The sequence below is a fragment of the Lissotriton helveticus genome, chromosome 3_1 (assembly GCF_964261635.1).
Source record: "Lissotriton helveticus chromosome 3_1, aLisHel1.1, whole genome shotgun sequence".
NCBI classification, from domain to species: Eukaryota; Metazoa; Chordata; class Amphibia; order Caudata; family Salamandridae; genus Lissotriton; species Lissotriton helveticus.
Window position 1 is genome coordinate 547,585,624 of NC_136061.1, and position 12,585 is coordinate 547,598,208.

Genomic DNA, 12,585 nt, shown 5'->3' on the forward strand with positions numbered 1-12,585 from the left:
GAAGTAGGGGGGAGCTGTGGCCTTCAGTGGAGTGAGGACCAACCCGGCTGGCCATCTAGCACGTGCTGTGGCCAACATCGAGGGGGCGGTCTGTGCCGCTGCCGGAGCCCCGAAGAAACCTGCCTGCTGATTTGTGGTGCTGGGGAATGTGGTCCGCCCTTCCCTCGTGGACATGAACCAGGTGGGGGTCACTGCGTCGGAAATATTGACTTCTTGCTGTCCATGCACTAAGTGCCCTGTGCATAATTCTAGCTGTGCCTCTGCTGTGAGTGAAGCTTGGCGCTACATGTCCACTAGTCCAAATCCCACATTATTGACTGTCAGTTCTGTTTTCTTCACATTTAGTACGCTCATTATAAATGCAGAACTACGAATACCAGAATCACAACAGAGAAACACCGAGTAGGTTGCACATGTGGAAAGGGACACTTGTGCTCTTTACAGGAGAAGTAGGAAGCAGAGAGAAAGGGAAAGGTGTGTAGAAGGCGCGAGAGAGAGGGAGAAGGCGTTGCGAGTGCTCAGAGTTAATGAGAGAATTACAGGTGTGAAGGGGTAGGGGACTGAACATTCACTAAAGAGAAAAAGAAGAAGCGGAACAGAGGCGCAGAAGGGGGCTTAATGAGAGAGATATATTGTACGATGCTTTCAGAGCAGGAGTGGAAACAGGAGGAGGGGTGGAAAGGATGGGGGGGTTTAAATGGAAAGAAATAAGACAGATGGCTGTAAGGAAGGACAGACGGAATAACTCACTACCGGAATAACTCACTGCCGAAGAGGCTCCCCGCACAGACTCAGAGCCGGACTCCGGAGCCTCTCTTGCCCGCTCCCGTCGGAGTGAGCTGCGGAGACACTGCAATGGTCCTGTGGGCCCCGCTGGTGGTGAGAAGTCACAGAGCAGGCAGTGAGCCGGAGTCCGAAGACGTGCATGGGTGAGAGGGTCCTGCCTGGTTTCAGATCGGAGGGTCTGCTGCAGGGAAACCTCAGGCGCCGTGAGCCAAAGACACGCCATGCGCGTGCACAGCACTTGTCCGGGCAGGCCTGGCGAGCACATGGTTTGTCTCCCTTCTGAACCCAAGTCAATAATATTAGTCTTACCAAAACGAAGCACCGCATGCGCTGCATTCGCTAGGCGAGACCTAAAAATAGTGCCTTTGCATACCCTTAGTGAATGGATGTATGCACTTGTGCAACAGTTTTCACTGCTATTTTAATGGGACAATAGGAAGCAAGATCTTCTATTAACAAGGACTGTAGGGCTGTACCTCTAACTTCAGAACATCCAAAATGCAGAAGGATAGCATGAGGATTCTGGTGTTTAAGAATAGCACTGACTTTTACGTTTCGATCTTCTATCCTTTTTTTCCTTCTATTCTATGCAATCTTTTTATCTTCTCTATGAGGCTCTCAGATGTTTGGTACTATTGGCTGATTAGGCAGGAACAGCAAAAGAACTGTTCTTTGAAAATTATTGAGACCGTTCATGTAAAAACGTAGAACTTTCAGTACTAAATAGTTATTTTTGTAAAACAGAATAAAATATATGTAAGACATTTTTCGAACTTTACGTGAATATTAAGAATTGAGGATTGTCGATTGTATACTGATAATAATTTTTTATATGAACTTCAATGGTTTGCATCAATCAAAATTAAAAACAGAATTAGCAAAGCCGATACGTCGCTTTTCGGACCTATTGGCTCTGCCAATGTTTGTTAGCAATTTTATACATTACCCCCGATGCAGTGCAGCATCGCTAAAGCGAAAAAGAAAAAAAATAACATATAATGATTCTGCCTGCCTCATTTTGCAGAACACACATGCAGATAGCCTACAAAATTAAATGGAGGCCCTTTTTAAATTTACCAATCCAAGGTTGATTATTAAATTAAAAATTAGGGAAATTAGCTCAAAAGAAAGTTGAAAGAGGAGCATGGAGCTGTTGGTGGAAGCTCACGAGCAAGAAAGCAACATGGGAATTAAGCACCCGAGGGCAAGCACAACATGGAGGGGTCAGGAGAGAAGCACAAGGGCGAGAGAGCAACACGGACTGTAGTGGAGGAAGGAAGAGGAGTACACAAGGGAGGCAGCTGAAAACATATACACTCTTGAAGTGTTTAACCCAAAAAAAACAGCAGTTGTAATGCAATAGGTCTCGCATTTGTGACGCACACACACAATACCCCTCCCCACCTCAACCCCCAGCTCCACTGTCAGGCTCAACATGTGTCTGAGAGGGATGTATGACGTTACAACGCATACTTTTACAACGCCTACCTTTACATCGCAACTTTTACAACGCATACCATTACAACGCATAATGCTTTTAGGCGCTGGATAGTGAATAGTTTAATTTACTATTCCAACTCCAGTCCCCGTGGATAGTAGGGAAGGTTATTGGATAGTAAATTAACCTATTCCCTATCCTAGAGCGCCCCCCAGAGCAATGCGTTGTAATAGTTTGCATTGTAAAAGTTGCGTTGTAATGGTAGTTCGTTGTAAAAGTTTCGTTGTAAAGGTTGTTTCCCGTCTGAGAGTAGTTTGCGCTGCTCTGGTAACTGATGTGCTGAGACCACAACCGGCATTAACTACCCATGTATTGTGCTTAGAGTGTCCTCTGGCTCCAAAACACTACTTACAGTGAAGAAGTATCAGTCAGTGCTGGGCCTTTGAGCTCCATGGCTCAGCGGATCAGTTCCATGTGATTTTAAAGAGGCGGCTCCAGAAGAGGGTGCCATTGTGATAAAAAAGAACCTCATGAAACCAGGTGCCGTAAAAATAATGATGAACGAGGGCGCTGTGGTAAAATAAAAAAGTATGGTGACTGTGCATGGCGGCCCGTAAGAAAACAAGTTAAATACAAACGCAGCCTACAGACCAACGTTGATGGGTGCAAACGTACATGTTATTGGTGAAATAACAGAGCCTTACACTATGCAGTAAATACGTATCACCATAAATTGTCAAAAATGTGGTGGGGAGGGCGGAAGCAGTGACTGCAGTAACCTTTTTCAAAAAAGTTCTGAGAAAAGATGAAGAAAGTAAGCATAAGAAGACTTTGCTTGGCCAGTGCTCCTTAGCTTTGACCGGAAGTGAGGTATCGGCTTCATGAACAACTTAGGAGGTAGCAAAGAAGAGTGACATAGGAGTGATCCAATGGTAAGTAGGAGGCAGGATTAGAGCTTACAGCAGGTCTTGCAGACAAAGCATGCACACTGCCTAGGTTCGAAACACAGTAAAACATCCATGCTTCTGTGTAGGGCCAAACACAAGAAAAGGAAGTAAAGCCCACATAAACTAACAAATAAAAAGCAAGGAAATGAGAGAGACAATAAAGCCAAACAATGTTAAGCAATGGGTGTGCTTTAAGCTCACTGCATGAAGACAATAGGTCTTTTCGTCAACAGATACCTAACTCTGTCTGGTAGGCCGGACCTAGAAAAAATGGACCGTGGGCTGTGTTCCTCAAGTGCAACAGTGACTCACATCAAATCACCAACTGCGTGGCGCATCGTCTCCAGGTTCCAATGCATCTCCGACTGTGCACAGCTCGGCGCCGACGCATCACCTTCAAGCCTTAACTCTGAAGACGATGCATCACCTTTTGCTTTCCGCATCGCAGCTTCGTTGAGGACGTATCTAAGGTACCTTGCAGTGGGCCAGGGTTACTGCTTGGAGTGTTGCACAAATACTTTAAACATTGGCTCAAGTTAAGCCTGCTCTGTCCCAAGCTACCAGAGGGTGGGCACAGGTCAATTTAAGTTGTGTATCTGACTTACCCGGACTAGGATTATGGTTCTTGCTTGGACAGGGTGCATACCTCTCCCTACCAGAAATCCCATTTCTAACACTCATCGCACACGCTTCAGAATAACTGATTGCTTAAGAGAAATGCCAGAACTTTATGATATTGATTATGGATAAATGGTTTTGTTGTATGGCAATTCTTCTATGTGTGTTTGTTTTCTAATGTAAATAGATTATTTATTTTGAATGACTGCACAGGTTTCTTTTAAACCACAAATGAACATATTGAAAATGTGAATTAAGTTAAACAGAAAATGCAATTAAGAACAATAACTTTCATCTTCCTATGTAACCAATTTGTACCTGGTAATGATATGCCGGTTGCTGATAAACAGGATGAGCTACCATGAAAGGGGATCTGTAAATACAGTGTGGCTAGAAGAAAACAACAATTCAATTAGAGAACACAAAGAAAACAGTCAAAAAGTCCATGTGATTAGGACAGTATTACTGACCTTTAATAAATGCATCCTCAACACACATCTTCTATAGTAGCATACCTTCAAATAACTGTTAGAATCAAGGAGTAAATGCCAAACATTCTTAAAAGTTTATTGAGAGTGAAGCTTGCAGAGTCAGGGAGAAGCCACTTCTCTTTTAAGACTCGAACACTGCTTCCTTACCAGAGCATGCACAACAGCAGAACTTGAGGTTTGCCCCAAATATTCCTGGGACCAAGCTGTGGAAGTGATTGACCCTAGCAGATGCGTTAGCAAGATGTTACATTTAATTAAGCCATGCTCAGCAGTTCCTGAGTACTATAATGCAGATTAGAAAGGAGCCAACACTAGGGGATATGTACAGAAGCAGCAACAACTGTTTAAGGTACATCTAAGTAAAGGGGTATCGGAAAAAAAGAAACAGGAGACAAACAGTACCATTGGCCCTCAAAGACATTCCATGACCAGGAAAGAATAGGAGACCAGGGAAGAGTGGACCTGAATAAGGTGCACGAGAGAGGGCTCCCTGTGCTGTGGCTGTAGGATAATTTCAACCTGCATTAAAGAGTTGAAACTCCTCTGAAGCAGGTCAGTAAAAGTACACGAGCTGCTACGATGTATAAACTTGTATGCTGGGAACAGATCAATACTTTGGACCCCTTTATCAAATAAGTAATTTCTCATTAGTAAAGTCAAACTGCTTGGAAAATAAAACAAAGAAAATATAATGACAATCAAAAAAGAATTTCAAACCCCTAACTAATTTCTGTCCATGCAGCTATTGGAAAGGAGATGGCTGTAAGTGTGAAGCTACAGTCCAACTCTCCTTTGGTGAGACTCCATTCCAAAAAGGCCACTACATATGAACATCAACACCATTCCACTTTTTCTCTTTATAAGACCAGTCCCTTCTTATCAGGTGGTTCCTTTTCACAGTCTCGTCCCCTCGGTCGTTTCAGGGACCTGCTCCTTCTTGTTCTATCAGTAAATAAAGAGCCTCAGCTCCTATTGTACCAGATCCATCTTAGCACCAGCCCTGCTTGATCCACCTCTGCTTCAGTGCTTCCAGTACTGAAGCTCTGCTCCAGTCCAGATCTTAACCATATTCAAAACGTCAAACTTGCAAGAACTGTCTGACAATTTGGACCCAGAACCTTGGCGTTTTATTGTACACTTGGGCTACTTCCTTCTGATGCTGTCAGGCAGTTTCTACATTGTTATTTCTCTCTGCAACTTGTGCTTCACCCAGGAAATTAGAAGTAAAACGTCTTCCCCTTAGATTCAGTTAAAAACACACTCGTTCACAAACTCACTCAGAGTAGCAATTCACCATGCATCAAATGTACATATGGAATGAGACCTCCCACCATAAACTGATGTGTCACCCAAGACAGACAGTGTGGCGTCCAGAAAGGGTTTGCACTTTCCTCTGAGCCTTTAAAAAAGAGGTCATGGGCTCACCCCCACATCGAAACCTTGCCAATGATAAGCTTAAAATTAGCATGGCTGATAAAATACCTGTCCCTTTAAGAATCAGAGGCTTCCAATCCCAGGATGCACTTTACTGGGATTTGTCTCAGAGTCAGTTCTTTTTGAAGGGTATGTAGACATAAAGGGAGAAACATTATGGCTTTCATCTCATAAGATAGAGACACCATGTCAGGGAGGGTTGTTTATGACTTCAATAGATCCCTACGATGCAGAACCTGGACTATAAGCAAATAACATTCTTCTGCAGCCACGGATTATTATTTTTTTTGAATGTTTTTATTGAAAATGTTAGCAGGGCATATTACAATCAAATGGCGCTCACATTGGGCATTACAGGTTGTAGTAGACGTTTGTGACATTATACACCACAGTAAATAAAATGTAACAAAATTATCCATCGTTGGCACAACTCTGGAGCCCCATCCCTCGCCCCGCCCCTCAGTCTGACTCCCTCTCACCACCTCGCATGGGCGGGTCACATAAATAACCTCTATATTTGTTCCAGGCACGCCATATTTTGTCCCATTTTCGGGGACATCCACGGTGCAGGTATACTACTCTCTCCGCTAACATAGCTGCATCCGAATCCATGCACCAGTCTTTAAGCTGCAGAACCTCCCCGGACCCCCAGTGCTCGGCTATGTTACGCTTGGCATACATCGCACCCAGTCCTGCGCAGAGTGGGTAAGGTCATTCGGCTCCCATAGGTTCAGTAGGCAGCACTTCGGCTCCGGGACAACCGACACCTCCACCACCTGTGACATTGTTCTCATAATTTTTGCCCAATATGCCGCTATCTGGGGGCATTGCCATATGGTATGAAAGAATGTTCCCACCTCGCCGCAGCCCCTAAGACAATAGTGATGTGCGACCCTCCCTATAGTGTGGATTGTGACCCTAGTGTAGTATACACAATGTAATATCTTTAACTGCACCAGTCGGAGTCTAGAGGGTATAGCTACCTCCCTCGGTGAAGATAGCGCTGTCTGCCATTCTGCTTCGTCGAGTTCACCCAAGTCAGTGGACCACTTGCACTTAAGTTTCAGCGTTGGATCCGGAGTGTTATTAACCAGCTTATGATAGGTGAATGAGGTTGCCTTTTTGGGCATGTGCTCAGTAAGTAGTCTGTCCTCCAAAGGGGTGGCCTCCGGCACGTCGGCGCCGGGTGTAATTACAGACCCCAGCACATGACTGATCTGCATATATCTAAACTTCTCGGTGGGTGAAGTTGGTCAAACGGTACCACAGCACCTCTCTTCCACAATCTCTCCCACCGTGGAAATACCTATCGGGTCCCATGCCCGGAATCCCTTGCTATTTCGAAGTCTGTCCAGCTGTCGTGCCGACCAGAGTGGAATCATCTGTGTTATAGTGTATTTGCATTTAAGACGAGTTTGTGCCGCGTGCCAGATGCTAACCGTGTGCACCGTAGGCCCCACGAGGGAGGAGGATCTACCCCTATCATATAACTAGAAGAGAACTCCTGCCTCTCCTAGCTCATATCTGTCTGCCTGGAACGCAGGTTCTGTCTGGGGCGCATGCAGCCAATAATTAATGATTTTCAATTGGGCTGCCCAGTAATATAACTGAATATCTGGAAGGGCTATACCGCCATCGTACCAGCCCCGAATCAACTTGCCCCGCGATATGCGCACTGGCTTACTTCCCCAGAGAAGGCCTGAGACTATAGCGTCTATAGTCTAAAAATATTTTAACGGGACGGGAAACGGGGCGTTCTCCAATACGTATAATGGTCGTGGGAGCGTCATCATTTTGAAAAGGGCGGCCTTGCCCAGGAAGGTCAGTGAAAGGCCATGCCAGTGCTCCACATTCCGTTGGAATCACTCAAGGGGGGGGTCAAATTTTTGAGGAGGAAGACATCTGACCTGGGTTTTACCCATAAGCCAAGGATTTTAATGAAAGTTGCTAATGTCAGAATAGAGAAGTAAGCACATCAGTCTTATCTTCTGCCTTTCAGCCATATGGGATAAACGACAAATTCTTACTGATTGATTCTAAGTGAAAAGATTCTTCAAGGGGGCTTGATCTACACTAGTCAGCTCTTCAATTAGTCAGGACACTTGTGTCTTGTAAATGTTTGGATAGATTTCCCAGTGTCTGTCTTACAAATATTTGCTAGCAGGATGTTTATTAACCAAGCGGTAGCTAGCACCTTCTTTCTGATAAATGAGCACAAGACCTTCCTGGCAGGACTGAAAGGTGAAGACGAGGCTGGCTCAGCATAAGGGCAGAGCAGAAAGTATCAGGAGAAAGTCAGTGAAAGGTAAGAAAGAGCGGAGCTCTTCTCAATGACTCCCTCACACATGACATATGGCAAGAATCTGGGCTATGGTGCACTCTAAGGTGAGTAGGAGAGCTTACATTCAGGATGCTTCAAATGAAGAGGATGTGCTACTAAACAAGCACTGCTGTTGAAGCCTACAGCTGTTTAACATGGTTTACTGCTATTTAAAGTCACCAGGGATTGCCAGCCTGGCAACAAAGAATAATTCATGTGAATATATGAAAGATCCAGTGCTGAAGAATCAGGAAACTCCCGCGAAGGAGACACTTAGGGGCCCCTCTGGGGCAAAGACATGGAAAGCACAGGGGGAAGAAACCCACTGTCGCTTACTTGAGTGTGCTGCACTTTCTAGGTTCTCATGCATCAGTGACAAGAGGCTGTGCTACCTCATGGGAGTTGCAGTGCAATCGCTTCACTATTGCTCTTGCTGGGGCCGCCTGTTTACTACTACCACCAACTCTGAACTTTCCAACACCTTATAGTATTCGTAAGTAACACTGAAACCAGTTTAAGTACATGAGCAGAGGCAGATACCATGGAAGGGGGCATGAGGGTCCTCCTCGATCCTCGCACTGTATCCCCAGCAAGAGGAGTTCTCTTTTGTCAGAATGCGGATGCAGGGGCGTAGCTAGAGCTTGTGGTGCCCGGGGCTATCCCTCAGATTGCCGCCCCTTGGAGGGGGGTGGGGGGGAGGGGGTGGGGGTGCTGGGGAAAAATGACGGTGAGCACTTGAAAGATGTCCGAGTCTCAGAGAGACACGTAGTATTGCTGCTAATAGCTGGAAGTGCACATATACACTAATTTGTATGGATTTGTGTGGCTCATTTTTGTGATCATAAGGCTCTCCTTTGTAGCTTTGTCACTAGGTCTGGGTTACATAATAAGCATATATGGATATTGCTTTGCAACATAGGTTTCTTACAATCAGGTCTAAAGTATCAACATGCAAGTAATTCTGCTTCATTTGTCTTCAGTGTGTGAAATAAATCTGTGCACAGGCCAGCCGAAGTCTGAAAGGGTTTATTAAGATCTCAGTTTAGGTCAACCAGGCATCTTCCAGCAAACCATATGCGAGTGAACTCCATAAGCAAAGCATAGGCCCAAATATATGGAATTTAGTATGCAGGCCTCCAGTGAGGTCTGTGGGTCCGGGATCATGAGAAAGGAAGATTATCTTAAGTTGTAATAACGGTATAAACGTTTGCAGCCGAGCAAGTTAATCAACATTATCTCGCCTTGGGAGCCAAGATGTGAAAGAGGGCCTCAAGTGCGTCAAAGATGGGCACTTCCCGTAGGCAGCGTAGCATGAGCAAGAAAATACAGCCACTGCAGTTACATGCTACACTATGGCAATAACTTGTATTATCAAATGGGAGCAGAAGGTATTGAGTTGTAGGTGTACTTTGCCACAGTTCTGGTTCTAATTATTTAACTCATTCATGCCCTATATCATCCCTCCAATGCTTTTGTCCTAGCATAAAAATAAAGCTCACCATTCCTTTGTGATCGTAGTGAGTGGTGAGCCTGCTCAAGAACTATTGATCCAAGGAATCTAAACCATGTACTTCAAATTATTAGAAGAGCAGAAGGCTGATCAGAGCACTCCCGCAGTGCATACTAATGTGTTTTTGCATTAATATTGTGGCATTAAACAGGGTCTTAAGTCACTATGGGCTAAAATGATCCTGAGAAGTGGAGTTTGCGCGCTCCTTTTAAGTTCACACCTTAAAAAAAAGACCATAGTATTCCATGTCCACAGTGTGTGTAATCATCAATGCTGCGCGCCGCGCTCGCTCCTCTCTCATACAACTTGACGGTGACGCACCTGGCACTGCAGCTCTAAACTAGCCTCGTAAATAAATAAAAAACTAAAACTAAGCTGCCTGCTCAGTGCATCAATATGTCATGGTGCCGTCGTCTCTCACCTCTTATGATGAATTATTTAGTCAAGGAAAGGACAGGTGCGTGCCTGGCTGCTGCAAGACAGACACTGGCAGCAAGAAGAATGGTCTCCTTCCGAGACTCCGACTCCTCGACACGACGAGCGAAGGGGGCGGTGAGCGCATAACGCATCACTGCTAAGAGGGCTGGCCAAAAATGTCCTTCAGGGCCGTCATTGGTTGCTCTCGCGCGCGCCGTGCACGCTACCACTGATTGATGTCCCTGGAGGACTAGTGTGAGCGAGGGCGAGGCAATTACGGTAACGCCGGACAGTAACTACTGCAGGCGGCAGGTACTGCCGCACAGTGCAAACGCGGGACTTTAAATTGCCAAAACTAAGTTCCGCGTTTGTGTGCACTGCATGCAGCGGCAGCCTACAGTGCAGTTACTGTTACCGTTAGGCGAAGCTAGTGTGAAGCAGGTCAGTCACTGTGATGTCACAGAGGCCCGCCGCAAAAGCTTTGGCCTCCAGTCCAGTGCCGGCCCGCGCGGCCGCCTCAAAAAAGGTGCCGCCTGGGGCGGACCCCCCCCCGCCCCACCCTAGCTACACCACTGTGCAGATGCATTTTCAAGGCTGAGGGATTCATCAAAACTTGCTGTTTTACCCACTTCAGGATCCAAGGAGGAAATTCAAGCACCTGCCAGAGCAGTCGAGATTCATCCTAACTTGCTGTGTTTTCCCCATTTCAGGAAACAAGGAGTAATTCATGCACCTGCTAGAGCAGTCAAGATTCATTCTAACTTGCTGTGTTTTCCCCATTTCAGGATGCAAGGAGGAAATTCAAGCATCTGCCAGAGCAGTCAGTGCTCTTGCATGAGTCGGAGGATTGGTGCAATGGTGTTCCCATCAACATCGGGATCCACTTACAGAGATGCAGGCTAACGGTAACAGAAGTTACTTTTCATAAAGCGCACACTGTAGGCTGAGCTAGCATATGTGAGTGCTTTGACCTTAGAGCACACGTAACGAACAGTGGAAAGCATAACTCTCAAGTTTCCATTCGCCATGCGTAAGTAGATCACGCACTTAACGTTTTTTCTTGCTTTTTGAGATTTGTAGTCCTGCAGTTCCCGTTTTAAAATCAGGATTAAAAGCCCTAGAAAGCAAATTAAAAAATATAGACTGCATGAACTACTCACGAACGGGCTTGGGAAACTTGAGAGCTCTAAAAGAGTGGGAGGTTAGAAGGCAATACTGTACGTATGGAGACCGTCCTGATAATGTTTATGGCTGTATACTTCCTCTCTTCAAGTTCCCAAACTGTGGCAATGCTATTTTAGGAACATGAACGGGTCTTAGAAACTGCTGCACATTTTTCACTTATGCTCTGTAACATCCACTGTTTTCAACATAGTAGTTAATATGCATGTTCTCGTGTTCTAATGCCTCACAGTTCCAAGTAGGTGAGCATACAGTGGCTTCAGGCGGGAGATGAAGTGCTTGGTCTCATACCTTCCACACCATTTACGGTTTGGGGGTATGATTCCAACATGTTTGATACCAAACATGATAGGATTCGTTGCAGCCAGCGCTACCATTTGGTAGACTGTTCTATGCTTGGTGTTGACAATTAGGTGCAGGTGCCGAGCACCGGAAACCAAGTAAGTGCCGGTACTTAGCACTGGAAAGCCCCGTGTGCATCGTGGCCTGCATCTTTTGGAGAGCTGCTTGAGGTCCTCTGGCCTGTGGGTCTATTTGAAGGTCACCTTTGTTACTTTTGGGCTCCCCTGATTGCTCGGGCCTGCCCCGACTCCCCTGCTTGTGTTGAGCACCCTGGACCTTGCTGGTCCCGCCATTGCACCTTCTTTAACTTCTGCATGGGTTGCATTTGCCAAGACTTGTTGGAGTTCCCGGCGGACACCGACCCCTCAGCACTCGACATCTCATGTGGGACAGCTCATGCATGGCTCCTGGTCTTCCTCCACGTCGCCTAGTCCTTACATCTGCACAGTCCAGGTCCTCGTCAACTCTGCTGCAACTCCCAACATTGGTGGACATTTGTTATCCAGATTTCCTGGTCACTCCTGAGTGACATAGACTCTGTCCACTCTGCTTGCAGATACCTCTCAACTATAATCCACCTACGGATTCCAGCGGACATTATGTCTTTCGTCAGCAGCAGCACTTTCCTGAAGTCCTCCACTGGGTACGACTGCGGTTTCTGATGCCACTTCACACATATGCACCTGGCTTCCCTGGTGTATGTAACGTGGGTACTAGGGTGTCCACGGTTGGGGTGGCTCTCCAACCTTCTGTCTTCCACGGGGTTTCTTCAGGGTCCAATGGGAAGGGTTCTTTTTCTTTAAAACCGCAACTTACACGCTTAGGGGTTCCTAGTCACTCACCTTGGGTTCCAAGCATTTCTACGTCCTCTCAACATTATCTTGACCTGAGTCCTGGTTCTTATACCACTTTCTTAGTATGTGGTTTGGTTCCCACCTGGGGTCCACTGTGTATTCCATGCTATTTACTTCATCTCTTTGTAAAGTATTGTGTGCATTGTGCATATCTCTGGGTAGGAGATATCGAAACGTATTAGAGAGTATTATATAATAAATACATATTTTTATAAATACCTTGAGTTGTTCTTTTTTCACTTAATC

General features: G+C 45.8%; 1 protein-coding gene across 10 annotated transcripts in view; it reads right to left on the reverse strand.

The window, feature by feature from the left end:
* The window catches only part of BOLL (boule RNA binding protein), a 1,385,263-nt gene that overhangs the window by 520,800 nt on the left and 851,878 nt on the right, over positions 1 to 12,585 (reverse strand). For 7 of the 10 annotated variants that reach the window (XR_013608667.1, XR_013608668.1, XR_013608669.1 and 4 more), the window contains one exon: positions 4,108 to 4,179. The exons of the other annotated variants lie outside the window; for them this stretch is intronic. Coding sequence is in view for 4 of the 7 variants with exons in the window: in XM_078680446.1 (XP_078536572.1) it covers positions 4,108 to 4,179 (72 nt within the window). In the remaining 3 variants the exon portion in view is untranslated. The remainder of the gene's footprint in view (positions 1 to 4,107; positions 4,180 to 12,585) is intronic. 10 annotated transcript variants of the gene reach the window in all.